Source organism: Dendropsophus ebraccatus, chromosome 5, assembly GCF_027789765.1.
Source record: "Dendropsophus ebraccatus isolate aDenEbr1 chromosome 5, aDenEbr1.pat, whole genome shotgun sequence".
Classification (NCBI taxonomy): domain Eukaryota; kingdom Metazoa; phylum Chordata; class Amphibia; order Anura; family Hylidae; genus Dendropsophus; species Dendropsophus ebraccatus.
The window spans coordinates 46,251,719-46,265,028 of NC_091458.1; the positions used below are offsets into that span (position 1 = coordinate 46,251,719).

A 13,310-nucleotide genomic window follows, 5' to 3' on the forward strand; every position below is an offset into this window, starting at 1 on the left:
CCCCGCAGCCCCCGGCCGCACGATCGCCTGCAGCCCCCCAGCCCCCGGCCGCACGATCGCCCGCAGCTCCGCAGCCCCGGGCCGCATGATCGCCCGCAGCCCCCCGCCCCGCAGCCCCCGGCTGCACGATCGCCCGCTGGGGGCGATCGTGCGGCCGGGGGCTGCGATGCTGGGGGCGATCGTGAGGTCGGGGGCTGCAGGGCTGGGGGGATCGTGCGGCCGGGGGCTGCGGGCGATGGTGCGGTCGGGGGCTGCGGGGCTGGGGGCGATCATGCTGCCGGGGGCTGGGGGCGATATACATTACCTGATCCCGGCTCCTGCTTGCTTCAGCGGCTCCCGGCACGTTCCGCCCGGCCAATCAGTGCGCTGCCCCGCCGCAGCGCACGGATTGGCCGGGCAGGCCGTGAAGACACCGGGAGCCCCGAAGCAAGCAGGAACGGGGACCGGGTAATGTATAATGTCCGGCGGCCGGGGGGTTAATGGGGCGGGCTGCAGACAAAATCGCAGCAGGGATGTACATCCCTGCTGCGAGTTTCTCTGCTATTGAAAGTATAGGGCCAGGATCTGCAGCGAGTCTCGCTGCAAAAACGCAGCAAGGAGACTCGCTGCAGATCCGGCAAGTGGGTTTGTAACCTTAGGGTGCATTGACACGTAATGTGTTCGATTGAGATTTGATTTTGTGTAGATCAATATAACTAACAAATCTGCAGCAAGCAAGGTGCAAGTAAATGTAGCGTTAGCGCAGAGTAGCGCATTATAGGGGTTGTCAAGCGAAAATCTTTTTCTTTCAAATCAACTGGTGTCAGAAAGTTATATAGATTTGTAATTTACTTATATTAAAAGAAGCTTTCCCATACTTATCATCTGCTGTATGTCATGCAGGAAATGTTGTTTTATTTTCAGTCTGACACGGTACTCTCTGCTGACATCTCTGGCCTAGAAAGGAACTGTCAAGAACAGCAGCAAATCTCCATATAAAACCTCTCCTAATCTGGACAGTTCCTGTCTCGGACAGAGATGTCAGCAGAGAGCACCAAGTCAGACTGAAAATAAAACATTTCCTGCATGATATACAGCAGCTGATAAGTATGGGAAGACTTCTTTTATTAGAAGTAAATTACAAATCTATATAACTTTCTGACACCAATTGATTTGAAAGAAAAAGATTTTCGTAAGACAAAAAAAAAAAGAGACGACCTTACGCTGTGTTCACACACTGCAATGTAACATTGTAGTACTGCGTAATTTCATTGCATTATTTTATTGCACTACTGAGTAATTCCATTGCATTATTTTGTTGCAGTACTGCAATAATTTCTGTGACAATGCTGCAATAGTATGACAGTACTGCAAAGAAACTGCAATGTGTGTGAACATAGCCTAATAGAACTAAGCTGATTAATGTGGTATTACAAAGAGTGATCAAGTAATAAATAGTAGCCACAACACCCCCTTTATGTTGTATTAAAAGACGTACAGATCTGAGCTGCCCTGAATTGACCCCCATCTAAATATTAAATGGGTAAGGAATCTGGTGCTTGTAGGAAACATTAGAAAGAACAGCAAAAATCTGACTTTTAGTATAACTCAGGATCCCAACAGCGCTAGGGGGAATCTGTAACCAATGAGCCAAGACGGCATCCTTCCTTCTTCTGCTAGAGACAATGGATGTGTTATAGCAGAGATGATAATCAGTCTCATGACATATCTAAGCTCTTACTTTCTCGGTCTTTTTGTCCTGCTTTTCTAATAAGGCCATGTTTTCCTTCAGAGTTTTCACAATTTCTGCAGGATTCTTGTGGGATTTGCTGAACAAAGGCATTTTCTTCATTTTTCTTGTTCTGTGTCAGTGTAATCGTTTCCTAAAAAGAAGACAGAACATAACATTAGACAAGACTACAATCTATTTCTGCAAGGTTCTTAGAAGGTACCAGTTCTCCTGTATAAAACCTTGCCCGTGTCACCTGTCCGTAGTTACCTATAGGTGGCACTAGAGAGACATCTGGTTTATATAATATATACTTATATAAATGTTTAGATTGTTGTTACACTTGTCTAAAAAAGTAGACTTAAAGGTTGCTGATATTTAAAAACTCCCTATATTCTCACTGGCTAATGCTGCTCTCTAAATGTGAGAACGATAGCAAATAACACAGTACAAAGCCCTGATGTCAATGATCTCTGATAGCACCAACATATGAAAAGCCATTTGATTCATCTCCCTGAATCCTACATGTATCAGACTCACATCAATCGTGGGATTTGCAGTATTTCCCTAATAGCATTAAAACAAATAACTCCATCCCTGGTGGATATCATATGACACTCGGCCTGATCAATCTCTTGGTAATACGTAAATGCAGCAGGGAAGACGGGAGAGCTCTGTGACCTCACTAATATGAATAAAAACTACATTAGGCCAAATGAAAGCACTCTGCTCAGATTACAGTCACAAGGGGGCAGTTACATAACCATTGCTGGAGCTTTATAGCCAAATATTGGCTCTATCAAGCAGAAAAGGGTAATGGCTTTATATTTACTATCGACGGGAAAAAGGAAGCTGAATATAAACATTTGAGGGGTCATTAATATACATTAATCTGTAATAAGCTAAATGATGTGGGAGTACCCAGTGTGTTGTCTCTATACCGATACAATGCTGAAATGTCACTGTATTTAGACTGAGAGGCAAAGTGCTGCTGTATACTGACAGATATGATGCTGCTGTATACAGACTGGCAGATATGATGGTGCTGTATATATACTGACAGATATGATGCTGCTGTATATAGACTGACAGATATGCTGCTGTATATAGACTGACAGATATGATGCTGTATTTATATACTGACAGATATGATGCTGTATTTATATACTGACAGATATGATGCTGCTGTATATAGACTGACAGATATGATGCTGTATTTATATACTGACAGATATGATGCTGTATTTATATACTGACAGATATGATGCTGCTGTATATAGACTGACAGATATGCTGCTGTATATAGACTGACATCATGATGCTACACAATATAGACTGACAGATATGATGCTGCTGTATATATACTGACAGATATGATGCTGCTGTATATAGACTGACAGATATGATGCTGCTGTATATAGACTGACAGATATGATGCTGTATTTATATACTGACAGATATGATGCTGTATTTATATACTGACAGATATGAAGCTGCTGTATATAGACTGACAGATATGCTGCTGTATATAGACTGACAGATATGCTGCTGTATATAGACTGACAGATATGATGCTGTATTTATATACTGACAGATATGATGCTGTATTTATATACTGACAGATATGATGCTGCTGTATATAGACTGACAGATATGCTGCTGTATATAGACTGACATCATGATGCTACACAATATAGACTGACAGATATGATGCTGCTGTATATAGACTGACAGATATGCTGCTGTATATAGACTGACAGATATGATGCTGTATTTATATACTGACAGATATGATGCTGCTGTATATAGACTGACAGATATGATGCTGTATTTATATACTGACAGATATGATGCTGTATTTATATACTGACAGATATGATGCTGCTGTATATAGACTGACAGATATGCTGCTGTATATAGATTAACAGACATAATGATGTGATGCTACAGAATATATATATATATTGCTGAGACTGTTGTATATAGACTGATAGACAAGATAGATAATCCGTTGCATTCACAGCCAGTTCATTTTCCCTTTTTCATTGTTACTTTCCAGTGGTCAGAACTTTATTATGTTATTGTTGACCTAGTCATACCAGGGCTTTTTTGTGTCTAGTGTAATGTATTATGAAATAATTTGTGGGTTATAAATGACAAAACTAATTTGTGTTGAGTTTGTACAACTTTTAAAAAGCTTAAAACTACATTTGAAGCATTTCCCTTTATGCCTGTTAGTCTGTTTCGCTCCATGTTTGTATTGATGCATTAGTCACTGCCAGACTGCACCGTGCTCTGTGTGACCGCTTGTGCCTTTCCACACGCATTGCACTTTATTTCTGAAAAAAAGTTGTCACTAAAAAATATTGAAAATGAATATATATGATTATTTCTCCAGTTTGGAGAAACTGGTTGCAGTACACTTGCTGGTACTTTTTACATTTTTTTCTCACCAATCTCTCCATAACACGTTTTTAAGTTGGTTAGCAGACCAGGGAAAGGTAAAAAGATCAAAAAAGATGTAACAGACAGCATTTACTATAACGGATCCCGTCCACACAAGCTTGCAGTTTTGAGGAATATGCTGTATATAAAAGTGAGTAGTGTCCTGTTTATGGACCCATAATCCCTGGTGAAATACTGGAATGGACTATAAAAAGGATGAAACCCGATAACTTTATTCCCATGTGGCTAAAAGCAAAATCAACATAAAGAACATTCATTAAAAATACACCAGTAAAACACAATGAATGCAGTGTCAACATGAAACTGATGCCCTGCCCAGTCTGTCACATGGCACGCATGACAAAGCCCAAAGCCACAAACACATGTCACTCCGGGTGATGACAAGTAACCCTTCACTGGGAGGATGGGCACAGTAAATGTACCAGAATGTGCCCCCACAATAGGGTGACTGCTGTTGTTGTTGGGTAAGGATGGTAAAAACACTTGTGCTTTCCATTAGTGCCCACTTAAAGGCCGGGGTTGCCTCATTGATACTGGCAGGGTTACAAAGAATGGCAACACTTGTACACAGATGAACTGCTCACATGGTTGCTAATAAACATAAGAAAGCAAAAACAAAAACACCCATACTATGCGGAATATTTAGCTGAAGTATGTGAGCTTATGGGGAGTAGGCCTTAAAGGGGTTAATCACAAATATGACTTTTAACACATACAACATGACAACTGTATATTTTTATACAAATAATATAGATTTTCACATAACACTGATGTCTGATGCCCTGAAGGGTTTCTTGCTATCAATGAATCTGCTCCAAAGCACTGCCTGTTCCTTGTAGACGATGTTAAAGGGGTTATCCAGCGCTACAAAAACATGGCCACTTTCCCCCCTCTCTTGTCTCCAGATTGGGTGGGGTTTGGTACTCAGTTCCATTGAAGTAAATGGAGCCAAATTGCAAACCACACCTGAACTGGAGAGGGGGGAAAAGGGGCCATGTTTGTGTAGCACAGGATAACCCCTTTAAGGCAGCCATGCATCTTAGATGGCTGTCTACCGACAGTAATACCTCCTGACAGCAGTCCCGTGGGAATAAGGGATCGGGCATGTCGAACTCCAAAGCGTCTCCCCCCATTAAGAAGCTATACTTACCTGTCCTTCTGTCCCACAGCACTGCATCACCAGCTTTGAAAACAGTCACCGGTTTCATGTAGTTCCCGGCTTCCTGTTTTGTCATGGCACCACTGCAACTACCAGTTCAGCTAGTCAGAGACTGAGAGACTGGGGTGGTGTCCCGCCGCACTCACTGATTGGCTGAGCGGGCATTTCTGAGTGGGGCCGTAATGTCACCAGACCAGGAGCTTCAGGAGCCCAGCAGGGGACTGTCAGCAGTGACTCCCCCCCTCCAGATTTTTTAGCTTTGCCCAGAGATTCCCTTTAATATGTATAGATTTTTTATACCACATACCAATAACCATAAATGATACTACAAATAAAAATGTCCAGACTGCTCACAATAATATCAATTATGTTAATATTATTTAAAGATTTTGAGTTTATATGAACTAAAGTTTATTTATCGCAAAAAAATGTGCATTTATTTTTACTGATTTCTTTTAACTCATGAGATTTGTAATTTTGGTGCTTTAATTATAGTGTACTAGCATATATCTGTTAGTACGAGTGCAATCCTAAAAGGAAATCTTGTCAAACAGCCCCTGGGGTCCGCACAGAGGACCTGTGAGCTCTCCTGACCTGTCTGTTATCATAAATACTTAGATTCCACATGAAATAACAATTCTGGAACATTCTGTCTTACAGCTGTGATGTGCTGTTCTTCTATTATTCTATTACTAGTAATGCAGGAGTAAATAGCCAAGTGGGTGTTACCAGTTGGGGGGTGTCCCTACAGTGTGTCAGCTTTAACTGGGTAGTAAGAAAAACATAACAATTTTGTTCTGTTTTTCTTACTACCCAGTTAAAGCTGTCAGACACAGCTGTAAGACTGTAAGCTGTGAGGTTCCACTTCAGCCCAGTAAGGGTGCGTTCACACCTACAGGATCTGCAGCAGATTTGATGCTGTGTTCAGTTATTTAAATGAAATCTGCTGCAGAAAATCAGCTGCAGATCCTGTAGGTGTGAACGCACCATAAAACAGCTTTATGGTGCGTTCACACCTATAAGATCTGCAGCTGATTTTCTGCAGCAGATTTCATTTAAATAACTGAACACAGCATCAAATCTGCTGCAGATCCTGTAGGTGTGAACGCACTCTTAAAGTCATGGCCACTAGGTGTCTCATTTATCTGCAATCTGCTATGCACTGCCTGTTGTCAGGGGAAATGTATCTCTTGTAACAGCAGGATCAGTACAAATTACATGGGGTTATCATGTGCTATGTGCAGGAGAGAGATGAGTGAGTGAGAGAGGAAGAAAAATCCTGGGTTGTGTCCCTGAAAGCTGAGCCAGTCTGCTGGCTCAAGGTGATGTACACTGTTCCTCACAGGGAAATCAAGGCTTCCTTTTCATCTCTAAATGAGAGATAGCTGTGCACCATGGAGGGGCTCTCAGGGGCTCAGAGACAGAGGTGAGAGCACAAAAATCAACTATTACCACTCTGAAGCGTTTCTCTAAGTAAGCCATGTAGGATTCTACAAATCTTTTGAAACAAAAGGTATACTGTTGAGTGAAATTTTTTTTTTATTTTTTTTTAATAATAGTCCTGACCACTTAAACAAAGGCTTTCCGAATGATCCTGAAGAACCCTATTAACGTTAAATGTTTTTTTTTTATTTATTTTTTATTGCAAATATTGTATAGGGTGGACAGTTCTCGAGTACCATGGTTTCAGGTTAAAATCAAGAAAGGGAAATGTGGGTGTCGTGGTCTAGCTGATCTTGCATTTCCAAGATTGTTATAGGGTAACCGGTTTGGGTGATAAGACTATCTAAGGCTATCTTTACATGGATCTGACAACCAGATGGACAGTGGTGACTAATGCGTGTACCACTGCCTGGCAGACATATAGGGGGAAATTTATCAAAGGGTGTAAAAATTAGACTGGTGCAAACTGGCCACAGCAACCAATCACAGCTCCTCTTTCCTTTCACCAGAGCTGGAAGCTGAGCTGTGATTGGTTGCTGTGGGCAGTTTGCACCAGTCTAAATTTTACACCCTTTGATAAATCTCCCCCATAGTGCTGAGCGGTGGTTACCGATTCACGCTGCGATTATCACATTTTCTGTTTGTCATCTATTTTCTCTGTGTTGCCATCTCACCATTTAGATCTTGGCATTATTTGAGGCATACAAATGACTTCATTGGAGAAGAATCTGCTCTTGACATGAAGAACTGCGCTCTAGCCCACTAGAGGCTCTTCATAATAAAGCTGCACAATATTCACCGGGAACAAGAAGGATTGCTGGGCTCTGCACATGTAACTGGATGTTTAGGTATAGGCTGTATATCATATGGATGAGGTGAATAATACAACTAGAAAACAGGAAGCAGTCTGGATGCTTCACTAATGTTTTATCAACTCCTAGGCGAGGCTCATACAAAGCTAGCACTACGTATAACTAATCTGGTCTGCGTCTTCATCAAACAATTTTGAAGCACCCGATTTGTTCTTTATGGCGATCAGCATTTAAACAAAGAGATACATTGTTCAAAAAATAGTTTTTACAATCACTTAAAGATCTCTTAAAGGGAACCATTCACCCCGTGGCCCCCAGCAGAAACTGACATACAGTGACATAAAGGTCAATATACTTACCACATCGCTCCCGGTCCCGTCCCGGATCCCGTTGTTGACACGGAGAAATCGCTGATTCTTCTTCTCGCGCCCATTATGGTAATGAGCTAAGATGAGTCCAACGTCCATAGGAAACGACCGACGAGTCCAACTTATTCATAAGGTCCTCTTCTCGTCGCCGCCCATTCACGCCTCCTGGAACTTGATTGACGTCTTCAGTCTTCAGACGAATTCCCACGCAGGCGCCGTTGCGATGGTCTTGTCACCTCTTCTGCACCTGCGCGGTAAACAGGATACGTGCTCGAGACAATCGGCGCACGCGCAGTAAACAGTGAAGCTGCGGAGCGGCTTCAATTGTGAACTGCGCATGCACCGAAAACGACTGTCACGGTGCCTGCGCGGGATCCGGCGAGAGGAAAGAAGACGAGGAGGAAGAAGACCCGGCGTCAATCGAGTGTCGGAGGTGGGGAGAAGGCTGGACTTCGGGCCCGGCGACGCTCATTACCATACTGGCCACGAGAAGAAAAATCGGCGATTTCTCTGTGTCAACAACGGAATCCGGGACGGGACCGGGAGCGATGTGGTAAGTATATTGACCTTTATGTCACTGTATGTCAGTTTCTGCCAGGGCCACAGGGTGAATGGTTCCCTTTAAGTAGGCTGAATCTGCGAAAGACTATTTAGACTAAGCAATCTGCATATTATCAGCGAGAGACCAGCGACAATTTCTCTCTCATCGCTTGATCATCAGCTGCATTTACACGAGCAGATAATCACTCAAATTCGATTGCGCAGATTTGAACAAATATTCGTTTTGTGTAAAAGGACCATTAGTGTTCAGTGCCACAGATTAGGGGACAGTGTGGGTATTGTTGTCTACACGGAGACAATTGTTCACTGCACCTATAACCAGGATGTTACATGTCTACAAAAAATTTAAAGGGAATCTGTCAGCACCCGGGTTCTACCTAAGGTGCTGACAGTGTGCTGTAACTGGTAGTCCCCTAGTAAGCATGTTATCTTTTGCTAATTTGTGGTCTCCTACTGTAATGAAGAGTCAAAGACGAGTTGTGGCTCAGCGTTTGTGCTGCACTCTGACCTCTCCTCACTCCTTCCTCTTCTTTATGAATAATCTCTGCTGCCCGGCCTCCTGCTTGCTCAGCTGTCAGACAGTGTCTCTAAATGCAGATCAGTCTCTTTAGGCAAGTCATGTCTGAAATAAACACTCAGATTTAGTTGAATCTCCTAGCCCAAATGTGCTGGAGCTAATTTAGACCTGATTGGGAATTCTTTGGACTTTTAAAAATATTACAACAAAAAATATATAACTATTTTATTTCCATCAGAGAAATCAAGAAATCAAACAAAAGGAAAAAAAAACTGTTGGTCTCTACACAGATGATTAACCTCTAAACCATCACTCCAACACATATGGGCTGGAAGATTCAACTATATCTATTCCTTTCAGATATAAACTGCCTACAGAGGACTGATCTGCAATCAGAGACACTAGCTGACAGCTGAGCAAGCAGGAATGCAGGCAGCCAAGATTATTGATGAAGAAAAGAGAGGAGGAAGCAGTGGTGAGGTGTGACAGAGTGAGGCACAAATACTGAGCCACAACTCCTCTTTGACCCTTTATTAAAATTACTATTCCCAACTTCCAAAGTTATCCTTTATCTAAAAGCATAGGGGATAAGAAGATGATTGATGAGGGTCCAACCACTGGGAACCCCATGATCACCAAAGTGGAGAAAAACTGTCCCTTAGGCAAATGAAGAGTATGTGGCTGGTGCACCATTTATTCTCTATGGGGCTCAGCACTCAGCAATGTTTGGAAGTCCCAAGAGTGATAGCCGCTTATGCGCAGTGTGATCCATACAAAACTATATATCAATCAGTTCAACTTGTCAGTATCAAAAGCCACACATGTAGATTTTTGTTGCTGCTTTCATAGGGGATTTGCATTGAGTTTTCCCACATCTCATATCAATATACTCCCGCTGGGCTGTTTTCCAGTCCGATAATCTGATTATATGTTAGATAAAGAAAGCCATTCACATCAATGGCAGATCGCTCTGATGAGTCATGATTCCAGTATTAGAAATCTTTAAGCAAGTGCTAAAGGAGTTCTTGTTCTCTGTACAGCCATTTCATTCTGCAAATCATCTTGTGATCACAGGCTTAACCAATGTGATTTCTACAGGTCACTGGTGCACTTAAGGGGAAGGCTCCTACCCTGTTTCCCCGAAAATAAGACATCCTTAGAAAATAAGGCATAGTGAGGAATTTACAGAATAGCCTAAAATAAGGGATCCCACTAAAAATAAGGCATCCCCCGGGAGGGGGGTGGAGGAAGATGGTGGGTTATCTAGTTGTGATAGTTTGTGATGACAACTACTATATGATAGATATATATGATAAATGTTCATTTTGTTTACTTCAACAATAAGTGTGAATTCTTCTTTATGGAAAAATAAGACATCCCCTGAAAATAAGACATAGCGCATCTTTGGGAGCATAAATTAATATAAGACACTGTCTTATTTTTGGGGAAACACAGTAGTACCTGGAAATTCTTCCACAGAGCAGTTTAGGAGAAAACCTCCAGTCCTCTAGGGGGAGCTCACTACATAGCAATGTATCATTAAATTCAAAAGGAGCTCTATAAACCCCATGTGCAGTGAGCACTCTATAGTCGCTGCTCCATTACCTATAAAGAGTCCTGGAAGTACTCAAATCTTGGAGACCACCAACAATAGTGATTCACCAATGCTGGATTTTGCCTTTACAATGTCCAGGTATATGACATTGATGACATAATGACAGCACAATGCCTTACTGTGACATCACAATTCTCCATTTGCCCCATTTATAATCACAATGCCAGATTGAGACATAGAAATACTGGAATAAGAGAACACAAGGCCCCATTGTGGTCTCACCATGACCCATTTATAACTTCACAATGCTATGCCGAGATTTCTTCTATCACAGAACTAGGTAGAGGTCAATTTGAAAAAAATCTTTTTTTCTCCATATGCAAAAAAAATGCAAATTTGGAGGTCCTGAAAAATATAATTGTGAATTACAATTGATACAGCAGATTCACAGGCATTCATAATGCTGGCACATACCCCACTTTTATGTTTTTCTTGTCTTAGGTTTCCCTGCCTTTTTGTCCTACAAACGGCCCTCTTTTCCAATCAATGGGAGATGGATGGAGGCAAAAATATAAAGTAAACCTAGCCTAAACATCACTATGACAGTGTAGTTGTGCACAGGATATCACAGTCATCACTGTATGAGGTCATAAATGTAACACCTGTAGCAGTAACAGGAAATCGCTGACATCTTGTTATGACAAGTCTTCAGTTCTTACAAGATTTGGCAGCAGTGGTCCGGCTACACGCTCAGACTACTACAGGGAGAAATACAGGGGGGTTCTATAACAGTCTTGTTCCAGATATGACAATTGTAGCACACCCATAATAGTGAATCAGAGCCATTACCTTTTACATGTAGAGAGGACATGTTTATCACATTATTAAAACGTCACCATCATTAGTTATTACAGAAATAGTCACACGTGTAAATGCATTTTGATAGTGTGTAGTGCATTGTATACTGCGGCCTGTTAAGAGTCAAATAATGGCAAATTATCTGAATACATATGTTCATTTTGTGGGACTCAAAAACTCAGCAGACCAGGCCTAATTCTGCAAAAAAAACATATATGTTCAATAAACAGTACAACGTACTCACCAGTTGGCCATGTTTGGCCCAATAAACTTTAGGAACCTGCTGGCAATACACAGCGGTATACACATTGGCAACCGTATTGGACATGTTTCCAGCATATTTGGGGGAAACCTGATTAGAACATCGCATAAGAACAACTGCTGCAAAATGAGTCTTTGATATGACTTATGGCTCTGCTGTTAGTTAGAGAGTGAAGAACGGGTTTCACACAGGCCATGAAGCTTGTTCTGATTCCCTTAAAGTACTGTGCCATAGGCATTATACATCGAGAATTGAAAACAGAGAAGCAAGTATAAAAGGACTGCACCGCCAAAGTCACAAGACCTCTCTTCATTAACAAATAATGGGACACCTTCAAAAATTCTAAAAACACTTAAACTATATAATATCATGGCTACAGTAAGCAGATACTGCATAAAGTGCAAATACAATAGTAGTTAAGCCTAGAGGCCATGACTAGTAGATAAAGTGCTACTCAAACAGATAAATTAGGACCATAGTTGCTGTTCCCAGGGTAGGTGTGAGAAGAAAATTCCCACGTGTCCCGTTCTGCAAGAACTTCCTCAGGAAAGTTCTTGCAGACCCCTGAGGAAGTTCTCTTGCAGAACGGAACGCGTGTGAATTTTCTCCCCACACCCACCCTGGGAACAGGAACTATGGTTCTCATTGATCTGTTTGATGCTGCTTTGTATTAGGGTTTGCCTATCTACCTTGTTTTGCATTAGCACTGTATCTGCTAGTCATGGCCTTTAGGCTTAGCTGCTATTGTATTTACATCTGTGGCTCTTTATGCAGTACCTGCTCACTGTAGCCACATTTCTTCTGATTTGTGTTTAACCTTGTTGCTTGTTCTCGTTCGTACTATATGAGGGTGAATAAGGGCACTCTGTGCTATAACAAAGCCAGTGGTGATAAGACTATATATTTTTAAGTGTTTTTAGAATTTTTGGAGGTGTCTGCAAAGATTTGTTTTGTGACTTGGCTGTGTAGTCCTTTTTTACCTGCTTGTCTGTTTTCAATTCTCAATGTAATTATTGGTAGGAGGTGGACTAGCACCCAGTTGTTACTCTGTGGTGCCCAACCTTGTCCTTTTGCTGTTGGTAGGCATTATACATGTCCAATCTACGTCATTTGTTGCTCATAACTTGGAAAGCAGAGCTCTTGGCATACCAATAGCCTGAGCCACAGACGGTGCTATTCTTACTTCCCACAAAGGTTTCCAGTATATGTCGATCTGGCCCAACTTACTATCACGTATGTAGAAAGAGAATACGTAATTCACCCTAGAGAGATCAGTGCACCAGGCAGCATGTCTAGGAGAAGAACATGTGGTGTTACCAGGCTAAAGTTTTAGATGGAGAAGACAACCACCCTAGTTGAGCCTATATCATTACATTGAAGACCCCCCCCCTCCCAAGTGTGATATAATGCCTGCACTAAAAGCACTGTATAATACTGAGATATAGAGTACAGACATGGCCCAGACAGTGCTTATACTTGCCCAGATAAGCAATGCAGTCAGTGCTTACATTGTGGCTACAGCAGGTCTGTGGGTGGTAGACAATTCAATTGGTAATGTCTCATTGTTGATGTTACGAGTTTTACTATTAAGATATTTATAG

At 41.8% G+C, this 13,310-nt stretch overlaps 1 protein-coding gene across 4 annotated transcripts in view; it reads right to left on the reverse strand.

Moving 5' to 3' along the window:
• The window catches only part of CAB39L (calcium binding protein 39 like), a 64,856-nt gene that overhangs the window by 29,964 nt on the left and 21,582 nt on the right, over positions 1-13,310 (reverse strand). For all 4 annotated transcript variants that reach the window (XM_069970019.1, XM_069970021.1, XM_069970022.1 and 1 more), the window contains exon 2: positions 1,721-1,862. In XM_069970019.1, coding sequence (XP_069826120.1) covers positions 1,721-1,831 — 111 coding nt within the window. In that variant the 5' untranslated portion in view covers positions 1,832-1,862. The remainder of the gene's footprint in view (positions 1-1,720; positions 1,863-13,310) is intronic.